The sequence below is a fragment of the Monodon monoceros genome, unplaced genomic scaffold (genome assembly GCF_005190385.1).
Source record: "Monodon monoceros isolate NGI ecotype Baffin Bay Population unplaced genomic scaffold, NGI_Narwhal_1 Super_Scaffold_18, whole genome shotgun sequence".
NCBI classification, from domain to species: domain Eukaryota; kingdom Metazoa; phylum Chordata; class Mammalia; order Artiodactyla; family Monodontidae; genus Monodon; species Monodon monoceros.
Genome location: NW_021703774.1, coordinates 42,612,792 through 42,632,965, shown reverse-complemented (window position 1 = coordinate 42,632,965; position 20,174 = coordinate 42,612,792). Strand labels below are relative to the sequence as shown.

General features: G+C 36.4%; 2 protein-coding genes across 5 annotated transcripts in view; one reads left to right on the top strand and one right to left on the bottom strand.

Annotated features, from left to right (window-relative positions):
• The window catches only part of TPR (translocated promoter region, nuclear basket protein), a 64,713-nt gene extending 60,906 nt beyond the window's left edge, over positions 1 to 3,807 (bottom strand). Inside the window, exons 1-3 of the mRNA XM_029228935.1 lie at positions 3,634 to 3,807; positions 2,957 to 3,265; positions 1,324 to 1,428 (exon numbers count right to left, since the gene is read on the bottom strand). Coding sequence (XP_029084768.1) covers positions 1,324 to 1,428; positions 2,957 to 3,265; positions 3,634 to 3,703 — 484 coding nt within the window. The 5' untranslated portion in view covers positions 3,704 to 3,807. The remainder of the gene's footprint in view (positions 1 to 1,323; positions 1,429 to 2,956; positions 3,266 to 3,633) is intronic.
• A 121-nt stretch (positions 3,808 to 3,928) lies between these two features.
• The window catches only part of ODR4 (odr-4 GPCR localization factor homolog), a 117,019-nt gene continuing 100,773 nt past the window's right edge, over positions 3,929 to 20,174 (top strand). For 3 of the 4 annotated variants that reach the window (XR_003794524.1, XR_003794525.1, XM_029229656.1), the window contains exons 1-9: positions 3,929 to 4,051; positions 6,815 to 6,935; positions 9,140 to 9,274; positions 12,881 to 12,976; positions 15,567 to 15,673; positions 16,708 to 16,744; positions 17,658 to 17,798; positions 18,813 to 18,908; positions 19,747 to 19,815. Coding sequence is in view for 2 of the 4 variants with exons in the window: in XM_029229656.1 (XP_029085489.1) it covers positions 6,837 to 6,935; positions 9,140 to 9,274; positions 12,881 to 12,976; positions 15,567 to 15,673; positions 16,708 to 16,744; positions 17,658 to 17,798; positions 18,813 to 18,908; positions 19,747 to 19,815 (780 nt within the window). In the remaining 2 variants the exon portion in view is untranslated. The remainder of the gene's footprint in view (positions 4,052 to 6,814; positions 6,936 to 9,139; positions 9,275 to 12,880; positions 12,977 to 15,566; positions 15,674 to 16,707; positions 16,745 to 17,657; positions 17,799 to 18,812; positions 18,909 to 19,746; positions 19,816 to 20,174) is intronic. The other variant, XM_029229657.1, reaches the window with a different exon arrangement.

Genomic DNA, 20,174 nt, shown 5'->3' with positions numbered 1-20,174 from the left:
TTCTTCCACTGAAACACGTCTATGTTATGTGCTGGTAATTTAATGAACAAATACATTATTATTACTTCCAAGTTAAACAATTCGTTTATTAAAAGAAAAACAAAAAACCTGCTAAATTTGTCCAAATTTTCTATGTCATTTTAATGTTATTTACTGCTTCCAAACTAAAAAAATATAAAAATATAAACTGTACACCCCAGGAAGGCATGTCTAACTAGGTTCATCCCCATCTTCTCCTCCCTCTCCCTTTTCCAGATCTCATAAAAGAAGCTGGGATCACAGTCATTTTCTTGAAATTTTTTAGCACTATTGCTCTACAAACCTTTTTTTTTATGCCAAGACAAAACTGTGTACAGGTGATAAATCAGATGTAGCTACTCAAGTATTCATACCCTCATTACACATGTATACATACCATCATATGTATACATCACGTTTTAAAAATGAGATGTGCCAAAATTAGTTGAAAAGTGTTTCGACTCAAACATACAGCCGATGGGCATGGACTTGGTTAAGAAAGAAGACTAATGTTTCAGCCATTCTCTTAATTATTAGCTTCTTGCATTCCCAATGAAATTAAAATCCACCTATACCTAATAACAAATATTATGCCCATACTCTATAAAGATCTTCCTGACATTCGCTTTTTTCTCTGTAAACAAGGCACAAAAAACACATCATCCTCCCAAGAAATGTCAGGACCTTTAAGATCTTGTGTACTTTCTAGGACTTAATGATGTAAGAAAATTAATTAAGAAGAAAAATAGCTGTTCATCTTTCAATGGAATTAGGCCTTAAAGAGGAAATTACATCCTGAAGTTCATAAGTAGTTATAAATATCATAACAAGAGTTAAAACATGAATATAATAATGAAACTAATAGGCTTTAATTTTTCAACAACATAAAAATAATTAAGTCACTCTCTTTACTTTTTCAGTTGGATGATGCTTTAGCCTTTTCAAAATGCTTTCATATATACCTCATTTGACCTGTACAGCTGTTTAAGTAGATAGACAAGTAGCTCTAGCCATTTTATAAACAATAATCAAACACTGTTATGATTTACATATGACATAAGAGTTTTTAATAGCAGTCAGAATTAGAACCCATGCCTCCTGACCATTAAGCCCTGGACTCTTTCAAAGTCTTTACCACTGAATGAAAAAAAATCACACTGAAAGAAAAAAACATGATATTACCAGAAATGAAAACAAGGACAATCAGTATTTTCATATACAGTAAATAAATGTTTCCAAAGCATACAAAGGAGGATCTGAAGACCTCAATACTCTAATATTAGAAAGATATAATTAAATACTTACTGAGCTTCTCCAGCTCAAGCCGCAAGCTTTGGCACTCTCGTGTTTCATTCACAAGTCTCTCCTGACTGTGGGACAGCCTCTTCTCTATCTCAAAGTACTGTTGTTCTACAGATGATCAGAGGGAAAAAAAAAAAAAAATCAAACATACATGTACACACTGTCGACACTGCTACTTATTTTTGATAACCTTGATTTTAAAATTTAAGACATAGTATTGGGACCCACACTCCAAATAAGAGAGAATTTGAGTAAAGATAAATAGATCGAGTACAGAAAAGGACTTTAATCCAACATTTCCAACTGACATATGTAAAATGACAAAAGAAAATAAGGCCTGAGAAGGTTTTAACAAATTATTTTTCTGCCTATTCCACAAGATTATGAAATTCTTCAAGGCAGGCAACATGTCTCATTTATCATAGCATTTTCCCCACACATCAGTAGACTTCTTAGCATAAAGCAGACCAAAAAAATATATTTATTAAATGGAGAAAAAATTATTTAGGTTAAAAACTGCTTTGCTTTAAAAAGGTTTGTTTTAAAATAGCCAAAATAATGCCTGAACATATAAAATTACTAAATTTATGTAAAAATAAACATGTTAACTTTCCAAGGGAAGCGACTGATAGTGTACTGTTCAACACATTAGAAGCACATAGAAGACGCTCAATATTTATTGTGTAAATTAACACATAGAATGCAGTGCACTATATTCAGTGTTGGGATTCAGAGAATTAATTTTCAACATCAATTCTGCTTAGTAATTTTATTTATTTTTTTAAAATGAAAACTTCTTCAGAACTTTCAATCCACTTAGCAAAAACCAGTTACCAATCCCGCACCGCCCGCCCCCCCCCCCAAAAAAACCTGGTTAACCAAGACACACACCTGGTAAACCAGGACACACAACAGATGGTTTGTATTTTACTAATGATAATTACTATGCTCTTAATATTTCTTCAATGATATTCAAGTCACCATTGTGAGGAACTTTCTTATTTGAGAGTCTACTACAGGTATTTAAAAGGTCTTAATATATTTTCTATCAAAGTCCAACTTTTAGAAAGAAGTCGTATATATTAAACATTTACTGCACGTGCACTGTGTTTCCAGCGCTGCCTTATGCATCTACTCGTTTTTGCGAACACAAAACGGACCACAGCGAGACAGACTCAGAACAAGTGCAGGAAGTTATCATTAAAGACATAGGCCTTTGAAGGCAGATGACTAGAAAACAGAGCAGAAATTACTATCATTTAACGTGCAACATACAGACAGGGTACTCTAGGCTTAGAAGAGTTAGGAGTCGCAGATCCCTAGTCCGGTGTAAACAGACCCAAATCCTCACAATTTCTGTTTGCCAGACAACGTTAGGCGTCCCTAAATGAGACCACCCTAATTGCAAAGAAAACAGGAACTCAATGTGGATTTACATTTTAAAAACAAACAAACAGGCTCCTTCGTATCAAACTGTGAGGGAAGCAGTTACGAGAAGGCCTATGGTGCCCACGGAGCCGGAGAAGCGATGCTAGCTAGCAGTGAAGCCGTGGATGGTGCGAGCTTGCAAGGGGAGGAGACCAGCCATCGCTGGGGTCGCGTCCAGAAACAAGGGCGCGAAGAGTGTCGCACTTACCGCTCTCCACCTTAAATTTCTCGTGCCGCCCCTTGAGGCCATCGATCTCGGACTGCTGGTCAGCAAGGAACTTCTCAAGTTTGTTCTGGACCGACTTGGGCAGCTTGTTCAATTCCGTGCGCTCCAGGACTTGCTGCAACACCGCCGCCATGTCGATCGGGCCGGGGACCGTGGCGGCAGCGGCCGACGGAGCAGAAACGGAGAAGAAAGGCGAAGACGAAGAGGACCCAGAAGACTGGGCTGCCGCCTCTGCCACCTCGCTCGGTGTCTCGCGCGCGCCCGCCCGACGGAGACTCAAGCGGCGGGACCCTGGGAAATCGAGTCCCGCGTTAACTGGTGCACCAGACGCGCCGCAGCGCCCGCGGCCGCAGTGCGCGCGCAATCACCGGAAGCTGTGATGCACCCTGGGAATTCGAGTTCAGAGGCAGTCTCTGACCCCTGTCGTGCACTCCGCTTTCCGGCCCCCTTTTCAACCCGCTTCTAGCCGCGTAGGCTTCAGGGAAACGTAGTTTTCCCCAATCCCTTCCGTGAGCCCAATTCTGCACCACCAAGTCCGCTTCCTCCTTTCTCCCCGCCCCCCAGCTCTCCTTGCCTGCCGCGCGACCACTTATACGCGAGGTGGCGCCACATAGTACCCGTTAACCTACGTTCCTCCCTGAAGAGGAGGGCGACCTTACTGTCACAGCTCCGGGATGCCATGGGTCGTCCTCTTTGGCGGCTTTTAGACACTGGGCCGCTAGAGGGCATCGGTCCCGGCAGGGCCGGACGGCAAACGCCGGGCTACCGCCACGCTCTTAATGGCGCCCGGAAGGGGGCGGGGTGGCGACCGCAGTCGGTTTGGCTGAGGCACTGCGGTGAAAGGAGGGGGCCAGCGTGCGTCATCAATCTGAGCCACCTGACTCCAGAGACCCCGGGTGTGGAGTAGGAAGTGAGGTACGGGAAGTTCGTCGCTTTCTGATGAATTCATTGACTGTGGAATTGGGACCGGTGTGGAATCCGGTCCCTGGAGGCTGGTACTTGCGCTCTGAACACCTTTCTCAGGTGGTCTGACAGTTCGACAGATTTGTCTGCCACGCGTGCACAGTCTGAGTACAGGTGAGTCAGCCTGAGGGTGGAATCCGTGTGTGTGTGTGTGTGTGTGTGTGATGGGTGTGCACTCGGGCACAGAGAACTGCCTTTTCAAGGAGGACAGAAAGGGATAGAGTATAGGAAATATATGGACGGTCACTCCTGTGCGACACACTCAAGTCCAGTTATGAGACTTATCTTACTTAGATTTTTTGGTTCTTTGGTGGCGGAGTTGGTAACAGTGATTTAATAGGAATTTAAGGAGCTCGGTTTATTTTCCAGGAAGAGGATTTTAAAAAGCCAAGAGGAGTTTGAGTGTAGCTTTTATTTGTATGTTTTAAGGTAACGTTACAGAAAATGTTGCCTTGTGTTTATATTGTTAAAATTGAAAAACTTTTGGAACAGAAGTTGTTGAACACGTTCGTTCTTAAAAACCACTTCTTACCCTGCCACCGTAACAGAACTACTTGTTTCCAAATTGTAGTTCTGTGACTTCTAACCAGAATCCGTAGATTATTTCATGTTTGATTACTCTTCTAAAAGAATTTGTTAAATTCTTTATTGAAAATAAAGCATTACTAATGTCATCCTCCCTACAGTTCCCACAGTAGCAAACCTTTGAGAATAGCAGTAAGGAGCTGAAGGTTGTTTCTTTCCCCCAAAATATTTTATATAAGCACTTTAATTAAGGTTGCTGGTATGTGCAGTACTGTATTATGTCCTAGGCCCACAATATTATCATTATTGATCTACCATTTGGAAAATGCAGATGTTCTGTACTTGGACTTAGAGAATCCTAAAATTAGATTTTCCGACCTGCTATGATCCAAATTCTTTATTTTGTAGACTAGGAAAACAGAGTCCAGGGAAGTTGAGTGGTCTCAAGTCAGCGTTTGGACAACTTGCAAAGCTTCTGTTGATACACAGCATTTCAGGAAAAATTGAACTGTATAAGAGAAGATCTACATTTTTATTAGCGTCCTTTATAAAGTATGGTTAGATACATTTCAAAGTTTTGAAGGAGCACTAAAGAAAAGAAATATCCGACAGTCAACCAGATTTCATAACCCAAAGATTTTCATCTTTCTGTTGCATTCAGTTTCTTACACATTAACGTGACTAGTAGATGACACCTTGGAAAAAGTAAGATTAGGAAGCTACATATCATAACCTTGGAGTCACTGTTGACTGCTGTTTCTTGTAAGAATTAAGAATTATTTAGGGCAGAAGGAAAAAGAGTAGAATAGCATGATGAAGTAGAAGAAAGTTTAATACACAGAAATGCATACCTTAACGTGGTAAAAGTGGAAAGCCCTTAACTTTTTAGAGGCATTAATGATTTAGACAGGCAGTCCTAGACTTCGCCAGAAAAAAAAAGTGCAAACCTGAGAGCTAAGAAGACACTTAATGCATTTTGAGACAAAACCGAACAGGAACTTTGAAAAAAGACCATATAATAGGCCATTTCAAACTGGAAGCGATTCTCTGGGCTTTAGCTTTAGAGTAATGCAAGTCATTGTGACTGGCAGTTTATTTTACTGATGTCAGATAAGCCACCCCAGCACATCTAGAGTTGCCTGGATTTTGTTGTCCTGAATAAGATTGGGATTTTTTGCAGGACCTAAGTGACTATTACCGCTATTCAGAATGCTGCAACTGTGTTTCTTCAGTCTCTCTGTGGCTATTTTATAGCTTTTTGGAATCATGTCTTTACATTTGTTTCTCCCACACTGAATGTGAACTCCTTGAGATCATCATTTATTATTTCCTACCTCTTTTATTCAGCATCTTTGATTTTAAGCTACAGAAACTCAAATCAAAGGAGTATGAGCCAGTCAGAGGAATATGCTGATCTTCATCCCCAAACTGGCGAGAGGGTAGAACAGGAGTCCCCCTTAGTGAAAGTTTAATTGAGAGACTGGGTATGACTCCTTAGTATGAGCACAGTATTTAAGAATACGATTTAAGAAATGGATTTTAGAGCCAGACTGCCTGAAGTGAAATCCTACCTTTGCCACTTACCAGCTTTATCACTTGGGCAAGTTATGTTACCTTTTTTCGTTTCAGTTTCTAAATCTATAAAACAAGCGTGTATATATGTCCCCTACCTCATGGGGATTTTTCTGAATATTAAATGTTACCATATGTTAAGTACTTAGAACAATGCTTTACACAAAATGGAAGCTCTACAAATGTTTGTTATTATTGTATTGCTGTTTGTCTACTTCCATCATTCCAGTTGTACTCTGAGTTACTCAAGGGCAGAGGCCAAGTATTATTCATCTTCGTGCCATCCCACTTGGCACAATTTCTTGCACATAGTAGTTCTTTATAGTGTGCTTACTGAATACATGAATTTGATTCCGTTTACCTCCCATTGAGCAACTCAGAAATTATCATCTTTTCTGTTTTAGAAATGAACACAGTGCGGCTCAGCAGTAAATTACCAAAGATGATACAACTAAAGAGTAATAGATCTAAATAAGAAATCAGGTGTGTTGGCTACTAGTAGTTTAGTGTTCTCTTCATTATCTGAGGTATGGGAGTAGGTTTTATCGCTCATGTCAACTCTGGTTGATTGGTAGTCATTTCCTGCAACACTCTGTTGAGAATTCTGAAGCTACATTCAAACTTTGCAAGAAAGAATACCCTATTGAATAAGCAATCACTGTAAGGTATGGGGTAGTATCAGGGTAGTACAGCTTCTCTCTTTATACTACCCCCATGAGGAAAACATTGCAAATTATATTTTTTGCCTAAAAATGCTCTATATTTTTTCTTGTAATTTAGGAGGTTGAATTAGTTCCTAATAATGGGAAGAACCTACATTGTAGAAGAGACTGTCGGCCAGTATCTTTCAAACATCAGTCTCCAAGGAAAAGCTTTTGTCTCTGGTCTTTTAATAGGACAGGTATGTATCTTTTCCTATGTATTTACTGATAAAGCAAATTTGTTTATTTAAAGTTAAAATATGCTATTTAACAATAAATTCAAGTTAGGGGATGGAGGGATGGAATGAAGAAGAATAATGTAGCCCAGGTTTGCCCAAGTCAGAACACATTCCCTTTTGACAATGTAAAAGTAACTTATAAGGTAGACACTGCAAAATTAGAATTTTACTGACCAGATTATTCATGTTTTATTGTCTTTCCAAAGTGATTTTTGCACCCCTTTAATCTTTAATTCCAGGTTGTCCCATTCTTTACAAAGGTAGCTTTTTACAATTTTATTTCTAGTTTGTCGTATTTCAGACTTGTAGCAAATATAGGTCGTATATTTTATTGTATATTATCATACCCATTAATTGAATTTTTTTTTAATATTGATTCAGTGGAGATTGAGGGAAAGGGACTGAGAGAAATTTGGACGTTACACAAATTTTATTTCCGTCTTAGAGTTAAGGCTCAAAAATCAAACCAAATGGAACAGATATTTGGACAGTTACTTTAAAAAGCATAAGCACCCACTGATTTATTATAATTGAAGGAAGAATGTGTTAATCAGCAGGGAGGACTTGTCAGCAGTACACAGAAATGAAAAAAGGAGAGTCACACAAACAAACTGGTTACATACATCTAAACACTATTTAGGGGAGAGTGTACTCTGGTCCAAAGATTAATTTTGAGGCCTAATAGCAAATAAAACCCTATTGGGGGCAGATTTCTTTCTGGATATTTTAACATGATGCCTTAGAACCTTCAAATTGGATAATTAACTTGTTCTGATTCTATCCACATTCCCAAGCTACTTTCTCATAATTTGATGCCTTATGTTGCCTACTTATAAAGAATGCACCATGCAGAGGACTTACATGTTCACATCCCTTCATGGTATTCTAGTTTTAGCATCATTCTGAATGATCTTAGGTAATGTTAGTGTAGCCCTGAGAGACAGATACATTCTCAGAGTTTTCACAAATCCGATTTCTTAACTTGTAAGACAGAGGGCAGACCCTGCACTGTTCACCCAGGTAATACCACCCTCTGAGGCTTCTCATTAGACAGCCAGACGACCTCTCCTGGCAACAATCTGAACTTCTTTTAGATTCAGGTTACTTAACATCTAGTGTGGGGTTCTTTTTGCTAGGAACAGAAGTGATCAGTAAAGGTGAAAGGTCAGGGAGAAATACCCTCTTCCAAACTTGCCTTACAGCACATAGGCTGTTTCTAGAGCTCAGCAAAACCACCATCTTCCGTATAAGTCTCCCACAATTTAGGGAGAATTCCAATCTCTCTTCATGCTGCCTTTTCATTCCTTTCAGTATTCTACATGCTTCTTCTTTCTCTTTATTCCAGGATTCATCACTTTTCTTGCCTTCCCCTCAAGCTTTCAGGCTTGCCTGTCTCCTACTCCTAGGGTCAGTTTCTTTTTCTTTTCAAAATCATAGATTTTATGAAAAGAAAGAGCTTTCTTAATCAGCACCTACCTTTTCCTTTTGTGCACTTCAGTGTAACCTTCTGGAAATAACTTTTATTGAAATACTTTCTCTTCCTTTATTTTCTGTTCCAGGATGACACTAGCGATTAGAATTTCAGGTCATGTGTGAGGATAACATCATGCTAACTTGTATTTTTACTCTTTCTTTATAGGAAATTTTCACTGTAATGAGACTGAGCTATTAAATTTTCCCTAAATTTATCTTTAGGTTTCCCACTTCTGGTTAGCATTTAATTGCTATTAAAACCGAGGAACATAAATCTAATATCACTTCACCTTTGTTTTTCTGTGGACACACATGAACAAGTTCCCCACTATCATTGTTTTTATGAAAGTAAGATGCACAAGGTCATTTGTTGCTTTATTTTATTGGGTTTTTATATTTGTTGAACTGTCTAATCTGTTCCAGTAAGCCATTTTTAAGGACCACTGCATGATTCACATTCAGGTTGCCCAAACAAATAAGGAGCTGGTATTAAATATATTAAAAGATAAATAACATGTGAGGAAAATGTTGTAAGGCTGTTCATGAAAATCGTTTTCTCTGTAGATTCTGGTATAATACAGGTATTAACAATTTAAGCTGCTATAAATATTGCTCAGTTTTTGCACGTCATAAGGGCTTTGCATTCCTCAGTCAGTTATCACCCTAATAAGCTTTTCTAATTTGTTTTTAAGTGTTCTTCACAGAAGGATTACGTGATTCTTGCCACTAGAACGCCACCCAAAGAGGAACAAGATGAGAGCTCCAAACATTCCAAAGCTAAGTTGGATAACTTGGATGAAGAATGGGCCACAGAACATGCCAACCAGGTCATCACGTTTGTTTCTTTATATAGTTAAGTTTGTGTTTATTGACTAACAAAATAAAAGTACCTTATCCTCAGGTTACTAGACTAGGATTTCAGAGTACTCATTCTTAAGTTTTCAAAACTTGGGTAGTATGTCAAAAATAGAAGTATTTTCTGCTCTGTTTCCTCCATGATTATATTTTTTATTTATTGATTACTTGCATCTAGTTTTTAAAAAAGAATTTTGTTACTTGAAGTTAAGTAATCCACCCAAGATTAGTGTAATAGGTAGTGAAACTGGGATTTGAACCCAGGTGGTGTGACTTGAAAGCCTTTGATCTTGTACACTATGCTTTTCCATTGTTAACTTTTATCTGTTGTGTTTTTTAACCTATATCCTGTTATTGGTCATTTACCTTATTTCCAGTTTTTCCTTATTTTAAAATTATACTAGTTATTGGTAACATTGTTGCTGGTCAGATTGTTTTAAAGACTTAAACCAGGTACTGAGGAAATAAAATGATGGTTAAATTTTCCTTTAATGTCCTTAGAATTTATATTTTAAGCAAAGTGAAAGACATTATTACCAAAACAAATTGTAAGAGAAGTGAATAAAAATAGGACAGTACTATAGGAATATAGAGTGGGGAATGATTAAATATCTGTCAAAGGTTGGATTCAAACAGCTTCACAGAAGGCTCTGAACTTGAAAGATGAATAGGACTTTGCTAGTAGAAGTCAGGGAGCACATTGAATGCACAAAGGACAGTGGATAAATGACCCAACGGCATGAAATTTAAAGGTATGTTAGAATAGCACGCAATTGGGTGTAATTGAAGCATGGTGTATATAAAAGGATGCTTTTAGACATAAGACTGTATGGGGCCAGTTTATGGATGGTTTTGAAGTGTCATTCTTCAAAGGAAGGAAGGAGTTCTTTTGGAGCCAGTAGCTCTATGGTAGACTTTCAGAGCTCCCTATTTTGAGAAGGATTGAGAAATAATCCTGCCAATAATTGAGAAAGTAATTGAGTGCCCTGGTACAGTGTAAATGGAGAGTAGAGGGATTGGAGAGAGAGAGAGCAGAAAATATAGTTACAGTAATAGTTCAAAAAAAGGTGGCATGAGCTAGTGACTAGACTCTAAGCTTCCTGAGGATGGGGTCACGTCTTTTTTGTTTATGGCCATATCCTTAGTGCCAGGCATAGTGTTCCCATGGTTTATGATGAGAACTCCAAAATGTTGGATAAGTGAATGGATAAATAAGCAAACTAAAGCAGTGGGCTAAAACTTCATTGCCAAAACATTTCAGAGAAAGAGCTAGTATTAAGATGATTCAGTGACCAAGTAGATTGGCAGTAAAAAGAGACTGTGAGAGAGTTGCTAAAGATTATTGAGATTTTTTTTTTTTAGCCTGGGTCTAGGAAGATGGCGTTGCCATTACATGAAGAGGAAGCAGATTTGGGGTGAGTCAGAGAGAATGATGAGTAAATTCACTTAAAAGTAGTTATTGAATGGATTATATCATCCAATAAAGTATGTTAAAGTAAGGTAAAAATTATTTCCTTCTCCAATTATCTTTAAATCTTCAAACACACACACATGTTTATCTGCATTTGTGATGGGGGGTAGTTTGTAGTTATATTTTTGAAAAATGCAATAAATATTTAATACTATCTTCTAATGAACTATTAAATATTTTAAACTTATATTTCCAATGGTTTGTAAATAACTTTCTACTCTAATTTTGATTTTGGCCTTCTGTAAAATTACATACCTGTATCTATATCTATGTCTAGTCTATATACATCTATATACACAAACATAAAATTTATGTAGTAAAATAGATAATCTTTTTGCCTCTAGCAAGAAATGGTTAATTTTATTTGTTGATGATTTTGAAAAGATGTGCAAGTTCCCCATGCTAAGTATGAAAACTTTATTCCTTATTTATGTATGTCAAGCTTGTGTCGCTGTAGTAAATAGAATTTATGAAATCAGAGGGAACCACCAGCAGACATAATACAAATATATTAGGGGTTAGACTATGGTATCTAATTTTCTGAAGACTTAATTTTGTGATCAGTTTGCTCATACATTAAGTACATAAAAGGTAACCAGAGCACTATGAGTATAGATGGTAGAAAGGAATACATGTGGCACTAAGAACTAGCCACAATGATGTGGAAGGAAAATCACAGATATTATGCAGGACAAACTGGTAGGATGTGTCAAAATCCTTAAAAATATGTATGACCCTTTAACCTAGTTATCCACCTAGTTATCCACCTCAGGAGATTTATTATAAGCAAATAATCCTGTGAACACAGAAACTTGCTAGGATTTTTAACCAATATTATTTTAAGGTACAGAAAAATTGGAAATAATATAAATGCCCAATATCAATAAGAAGGTTTTAAAAACTGAGGTAAAGCTAAACAACAGGAAACAATGGAGTTTCAAGTTGGACCCCCTCTGCTCAAATCCCAGACTCTGCTGAATATTATAGGGATACAAAGGTAGTTGAGAATTAACTTCTTCCATTAAGGAGCTCTCAGATCAACTAGTAAGGTTCAGACATAACCATAGTACAGGTTCATGTGATAAGCTCCATGGGAAAACTACACTGAGGTCCTGCAGGAATTTGGAGATCAAAGGATCAGGGAAGGCAGCTTCCTCAAGCTGACTTCGAGGTATTCCGTAGAGTTCAGACATGTAGACGTGTAAGAGAAAGTCTTTTCAGGCTGAGTGAGCAGCCTGAGTAAAGGTATAGAGTTAGAAAGCCGAACCATATATGTGGAGAACAGTGAGAAGTTTGTGATTGATGCTTGAATATTTCATGGGAAGTAGTATCAAATGAGGCTCTGAATATCAGATCAGCCAGATTTTAGAGAGTCTGCAATACCAGTCTAAGATAAAAATTTGTATTTTATTTAGCTGATAGTGGAAGCCCTTGAAAAATTTAGGAGATATTTTACTTTTCGATCTTAGGAGAAAGGAGTTTATTTATTGATGTAGCTAAAGAGTGTCATTATTAAATGGTTTTATTTGTAAAGTAGTTTTAAGGTAAAAAGTTAAGGACACTCTAGGAAGATTGTGTGCATAATAACACCCCATTCATCTTGGTTTTCATCCATTTTGGCTGCGTTGGGTCTTTGTTGCTGCGCGCGGGCTTTCTCTAGTTGCAGTGAGCGGGGGCTACACTTCGTTGTGGTGCACAGGCTTCTCATTGCGGTGGCTTCTCTTGTTGTGGAGCACAGGCTCTAGGCGCGTGGGCTTCAGTAGTTGTGGCACGTGGGCTCAGTAGTTGTGGCTTGTAGGCTCTAGAGCTCAGGCTCAGTAGTAGTGGTGCACAGGCTTAGTAGCCCCATGGCATGTGGGATCTTCCCAGACCAGAGCTCGAACCCATGTCCCCTGAATTGGCAGGCGGATTCTTAACCACTGTGCCACCAGGGAAGTCCCCATTTCTCAATATTTTAACCATTTTTTTCAAAGCCCCTACCTCAATGCTTTGCATATAGTTGGTACTAGGTAGGCATTTGCTGATTTAATATTTAGCTTCTCAAACACAAAAGATTGCATATAATGTCAAATGCTTTTGTTAGCTAATACTATATTTCTGTTTACAGGTATCCAGAATGCTACCAGGGGGACTTTTAGTTCTTGGAGTATTTATTATTACAACTTTAGAAATGGGGAATGAATTTCAAAATACCCTACATAGAGTAAGTCTGAAATATCAAAAATTCTTAAAGTTATATCTTAATTGATTATACTTGTATACAGTGATCCTAGTCATATTTAGATTAATTCTCTATGCTGGGATTATGTTGAAACAGCTTTTTCCACCCAATTGCTTTGTATCTTGAGTGTAATATATGTCAGTATTTATATTTTCAACCAATGCTACATATTTTTAAAATAGTCGTTATTTTAAAGATAACTTTTTACTATTGTGAAACAAGTTATAATGGTTTAACAATTTTTCTTGTGCCGTAGCAGTATTCTGCTAGACCTTCCATTTAGTTCCAAGTGATTGCTGTAATGTGAAATTAATAGGTTTTGCAATTCTTCACCTCTTCAACTCTCTCAGGATCCTGAGAGTAAGACATAAAATAACAACAGTCAGATACTTATTCTTTATTTCTGGACCGAGTACCTATTATGAATCCCCTGCTTTTTGTTTAATTCCTATGTCAGTCATTTGGGTGACATGGTTTACAAGTAAATGTGAGGGTCCACAAGCTGTTTCCCCTTAAGCCCAGACCTAAAGTAAACTCTTTGCAGCCAGTTTTCATCTCTTTTAGTACTCAAGATCCAAATAAGCCTTCAAAAGTTATTTTCCACCCCAAGAGAGAAGGAGACCTCATTATCTTGAGAAGTGCAAAACCCCACAGAATCCTCCCAAACCTTTTTCTAGTAAAAAGTGTACAGCTAAGAATCCAGGTGCTACAGATTCTTCCAGTTTTGTAACATTCTCTCCCATCAAATATCCCACCTTCAAACCTTTGATATTTGTACTTATGGGGGTAAAGGAAGAAAATGGTGATAATCCCTCCCCTGGCAAGTTATTCAACCTTCTGCCATTTTTACCGTTTTAAATAAATGTACCTCTTTCACAATCATTCATCCTATTTGGCATTTTGAAATGTAATCTATATCCATGTGTATTTAATAGCATTGGCTGTGCATCCTCTTGTGGTTGGGTTGAATGTGGGCTCAGCGCTAGAGAGATACAGTAGATCCTCCTTCCTCTTGCTTTTTGTATCTCTTTTGTTTCTAAGAAGCATGTAAGATTTTAGAAATGCCCTATTTCAGAAATTGTAGCGTTTTAATTATCTAACTTTGTTTCCATTGACCTGCATTGAGGGACAATATATGAAGTAACCTTATAAAACTTGTCACTGTCTCCCATAAGGTCATTGCTAAGAACTTTGTTATATTACATAATATTGTCTTTGAAGAAATTTCTTTTGATATCATTATTAAGAAAGTTATGCCTCCATCTCCGGGTTATTGTAAATAGAGCTGCAATGAACATTTTGGTACATGATTCTTTTTGAATTATGGTTTTCTCAGGGTATGTGCCCAGTAGGATTGCTGGGCCTAAGTGTCCATCATCGGATGAATGGATAAAGAAGATGTGGCACATATATACAATGGAATATTACTCAGCCATGAAAAGAAACCAAATTGAGCTATTTGTAATGAGGTGGATGGACCTAGAGTCTGTCATACAGAGTGAAGTTAGTCAGAAAGAGAAAGACAAATACCATATGCTAACACATATATATGGAATTTAAGAAAAAAAAATGTCATGAAGAACCTAGGGGTAAGACAGGAATAAATATACAGACCTACTAGGGAATGGACTTGAGGATATGGGGAGCGGGAAGGGTAAGCTGTGACAAAGTGAGAGAGTGGCATGGACATATATACACTACCAAATGTAAAATAGGTAGCTAGTGGGAAGCAGCCGCATAGCACAGGGAGATCAGCTCGGTGCTTTGTGACCACCTAGAGGGTTGGGATAGGGAGGGTGGGAGGGAGGGAGATGCAAGAGGGAAGAGATATGGGGACATATGTATATGTATAACTGATTCACTTTGTTATAAAGCAGAAACTAACACACCATTGTAAAGCAATTATACTCCAATAAGGATGTAAAAAAAAAAAAGAAAGTTATGCCTCTTCTGATCAATTGTTTAGCTTATGGACTGTGTGAATTAGGGAACTGATTGGGTTTCTCTGTGCACATTATTTTTAGAAAGCTTAGAGCCAAATTTATGAACCCTGTCCCCATATCAAGTATGCATTTTTATAATTCTTACATGTGGCATAGATTTTTGTCACTATTTCTGATTTTTTTCACTTAGAATTTATGTTATTACTATATTTTATGTGCCCTTATGTATTATTACCTTACATCTTTTGTGACATTTAAATAAGAAATGCCAAATGGGTGACACGCTCCATTTTTATAGGTTAAAAATCACTTGTCACTTCTCATTCTAATTAAAGTCTTTATTCTGTACTTCACTTAAATGTTAATTGCCCAAAATCATGTTCAGTTGATTGTTAATGACAGTGAATTATATTTTTTTATTTAATACCTAATTTTTATATATCCCTAAAAATGGAATCTAAATGGTTAATAATCAGTTTCACTCTTTCTTTTGAGAAAAAGGAAATTTAATGATAGCATCATGGAATTTTAAAGCTAGATGAGTGCGTAAGGATATTATAATTGTCTTTTTCTGCACTCTGTTTCTTATTTTATTTTGCATTCAGTTGATGTGTTTTCCTCTCTTTCAGCTAGTATTTGCTGTGGAAAAATCTATGAATAAAAAGAGACTGTGGAATTTCACAGACGAGGAGGTCTCAGAACGAGTGACACTTCACTTTTGCTCTTCTACAAAAAAGTATCTTTTATTTAGGTGTTTATGTTCTAAAGTATATGATACCAAAATAATGTTCCTGCAGGTTTTTTCCCCAAACACTTATTTAAGTCATCATTTAAAAAATAGGCTTAGTTTGTACGTTTTTCTGTAAATAACACATAATTCGGACTGCCAATAATGTAATAATGGTTGTTAATCATGTATCACGGTTGTAAAGAGTTTGAGAGAGGTGGCAAGGACTGGGCATTCTGAACTCTTTACCAGCTTTCCACCCCTGTACATTAAAATACACTAGGGCCCCTGCAGAAAGGTACAGCTTAGGCAAAGTAATGCTTTTATTTTGTTTACCTCCAGTTCCTATAGATAAAATGTTCAATGCAAAGCACAGGTGCACTGAGCTGGCAATTTTTATATCTTTGGCCAAGATCAAGTGACACTAAAAGCCATTTATAGGGCCTTCTTAGCTTCTTTCCTCTACATATTACTAGGGCAAGTACCTCCCAAGCATGAGGCAGCCTCACCAAGGGAGTGAAGCAATGCAAGGGCCCAATAAATTAGGACCTGCAAAAAGACAAAATTCAAAAAGTGATCATTCCTGTAGAAGGCGGGCTGTTAACTCCTTTGGTATTTAACTAGAAAGTTTCATGTGCAGACCCTTTGACCCAATAAACATTCCCAGGCTTGACTTCATTCAGAACAGCACTCCTATTTGTTAAAAAGGGTCTGTATTTGAGGACAGTTTTGTAAGAGCTATCATTCTATTCATTGTGATTAGCAGGATTTATAAGCAGTAGGAAATAGTTTAAAGTACCACAAGTATTATAGTCAGAGGAATTTGTATATATGTAAGTATATGTATTTACACAAACATATACATACATATATATGTGTATACATATCTTTAAGTGTCATGCCATGAAGTGGTATGATTTTGTAAAAACTCTTGGATGCATATACTTTATTTTTATTTTTTGATGGTTTATTTTCTTTTGATTATCAAGAATTGCTTTCTTATTTTTTATTTTTTTGGTTATTTCTATCCTTAATTAATAAAGAATATTTTGTCGAACTTATGATATCCATAATCCAAAGGTAAGAAAAACTGCTCTTTAAAGATTTTTCTGTGCTGCAAACTATTTTTAAATAAAATTCAATTTTTAGTTTTAATAATTTTCAGTGCTATCTCTTCCTATTAATGTCCACAACCACCTGTAGTTTTTTATTTTGAAATATGATTAATTTCACTACAGACAAGGACAATTTGTGTTTTTTTTTTAATTGTTAAAATATTTTTGTTAAGCTCTCCCTACCTTGTTTATGTGTCTGGTATTATATTTGAGAGGCTAGCAGTAAAAGTGTCTAGGCTTGTGGGAGCCACAGTGCCCAGTAAACAAGCTGTCTGTACTCAGCAGGATCCAGACTAACATTTTGCCAAGGTGTCTAAAAAGCAATGTGAGGGACTTCCCTGGTGGTCCAGTGGTTAAGATTCTATGCTTCTACTGTAGGGGGGCACGGGTTTGATCCCTGGTCAGGGAACTAAGATCCCACAGGCCATAGCAGTGTGGCCAAAAAAAAAAAAAAAAAAAAAGAAGCAGTGTGAAAGTAATGCAGTATTCTGTTAGCAAGGATAGAACAGAAAGGAAAATGTCTGGCACCTAGTATTTGCTCAGTGATTATTTACTCTCCATCAGAAGCTTCAGAATTGACACTGTTGAAGCTACATATGGGACCTACAGGACCAGAGGACTTGTCAGGATTTTAAGCAAGCCTTTCACTGGGTGAGGGAGTTGCCAAGATTGCCTGGGATGTGCTGAAGAATACTGAACTTTTAATGCATGCTTTATTTTTATTTAGTTCTAACCTATTACCCTTTGATGAAGGAATTTGGCCATATATATTAGATAACAGCTTGTATAAGTTACTGGGTTGTACATTTTATGATGTTTTATTGCTCCGTGTGTTTTACGTAAATCACATATTTTATGTTTTTCCCCCTTTGCTAAAGAGTTCTGCAAAACCAGCAGATTGGAAGTATCAAAATGGACTATCAGCTTCATGGCTTTCTTTAGAGTGTACAGTATATATTAATATTCATGTCCCACTGTCTACTACTTCTGTCAGCTATACTCTGGAGAAAAATACAAAGGTATCAGGGTAAAATGAATTTTCTTTAGTGATTGCTGAATAGATGATCTGTCTTTATTCTGGTTGTCTATGCCATTCATTTTATAATCCTCAAAAACTGCATTCTAATTATAATAATATTGTTATGGGTAACTAATTTGTTACTCTGCCCAGATTAAAAAATTAGAGGTGGGACATTGTTATCATACTAATGTATTTAGCGTAATAAGTGCTCCATAAATATTTGTTAATTAACATGTAATTATGTACATTGTAAAATATAATTATGTAGGAAGATGTACTGTTTGGTCTTTTTGCTTTCTCTTCATCTTTAGTTTTTTAAAAAATTTATTTCATTGAAATATAGTTGATTTACAGTGTTGTGTTAATTTCTCCTGTACAGCAAAGTGATTCATATATTCTTTTTCATATTCTTTTTGATTATGAGTTATCACAGGGTATTGAATATGGATTGACAGTTTGGGATTAGCAGATGCATACTGTTATATATAGAATGGATAAACAACAAGGTCCTACTGTATAGCACAGGGAACTATCTTCATCTTTAGTTTTGTTTTCCATCTTCCAGTTCTTTTTTGTATTTCTGTACCATTCTTTTGTTCATAACTTATTTCTCTTATTTTTTCCTATTGAAAGAGGTAAATGGAACTTGCTTATTTTTTCCTCTTTAATACTGCTTTATATATTTGTTTGAGGCGCTTTCTCTTTTCTCACTTTTTTTAAGATAACAGGAATTATTGACTTTTGTTTGACTGTGGTTATTAAGTCTCCTAGGTCTGTGACATAAATGTTAGTTTGGGAAAAAGATTAGAAAAACTATTATTAAATATGGGTGAAGTGCCAAAAATTGGGGATATACTTTTTTGTTGTTTATGATATTGAATTTAAATGCCATATTGCTGATACTTAGGGATTTTTAATATTTCAGTATACTAGGTAGAAAAAAGTCGACTCGAGGGAGTTTAATTGAGATGGCATTATATTTGAATGATATCCATGTTGTGTTTCTTTTAAGAATGGACTTATACACTGGGCCAAGCAAATAGAAAATAGTATTTATTTGATTAATGGACAAGTTAAAGATGAAGATTGTGACCTATTAGAAGGACAGGTGAGTTAAGAGAACATCATCTTACTTATGAAATTATTTGTGCTTAAGGAAAAATAAAAGATGACTTATCATTAGTTCTTTAGGCCTTGCCTTCATGAAAACAATTCATCTACTTTTTATTTCTAAGGTCTTTTAAACTAAAGTGCAAATGTTTTTCTCAGAAAATGATAGGAGATTATTTCTGAAATCATAGGAATTTTGAAACCTAAAGGAGAGAGTGTCATCTAAATAACATCTAATTTCTACAATGTAAACTGCTTGCTTAAAACTAAAGTCATGTTCTGCCCTGATAACGGTTTAAAAACTAAGTTTGGCCATTTTATAGGAGGGGTCTATATGGGCTTCTAAAATATCTTTGATTTGAAGAGGAACTTTGGTGATCTCTCCCTTTAGAGCAGGGATCAGTGAACTTAATGTAAAAAAACAAATAGTAAATATAGGCTTTGCAGGTCATGTGTTCTCTCTTACAACTGTTCAGCTCTGCTGTTGTAGTATGAAAGCAGCCATAGACAATATGTAAATGACTGATCCTGGTTGTGTTCCAGTGAAACCTTATTTACGAAGACTGGTGGCAGTCTGGATTTGACCCATAGGCCATAGTTTGCCAATCCTTGCTTTAGAGGAATAAAAGTAGGAGATTAATGGTTTTTAAGAGTGCACGTTGATTGATGTAGACGACACAAAGTTACACATCTATAGAAAAAGCTAAAGTAAAACAAATAATAAGACCTTTTTTCCCTCTGAGTTACTTAGTGTATGTTGGATAGTCCCTAAATTGTCTTTTATGTTCCACTCCAACCTCAACAATCTAATTTTTAAAATTTTTGTGTTATTTCAGAAAAAATCTTCTAGAGGAAATACTCAGGCAATTAATCATTCTTTTGATGTCAGAGTGCTAACACAGTTGGTAAATATTTTAACATACTCCTTATCTAAAATTAAAATACATTATTTCTTAGAATAAGCTTAATGAAATTGTTTCTGTTTTTATGGTGATTGTTAGAGAGTCAAAGAATTTTAGAGACGTAAAGAACTATAAAAAATGTTCAGTTCTAAGAAAGTTATTCCCAAGAAACATTTTAGTAAAACCTATTTGGGTCTATTGCCTCAATCCTATTAAAATTTTAACATCAAGTAGGTAGCAATTAGGAAAAAATGTATATATGTATACATACACATATATATGTACACACATATACATATATACATGTGTATGATATTTGGTGTTGTAAGTTTTATGAGCAAAGTTGCAATTCTTAACTTAAA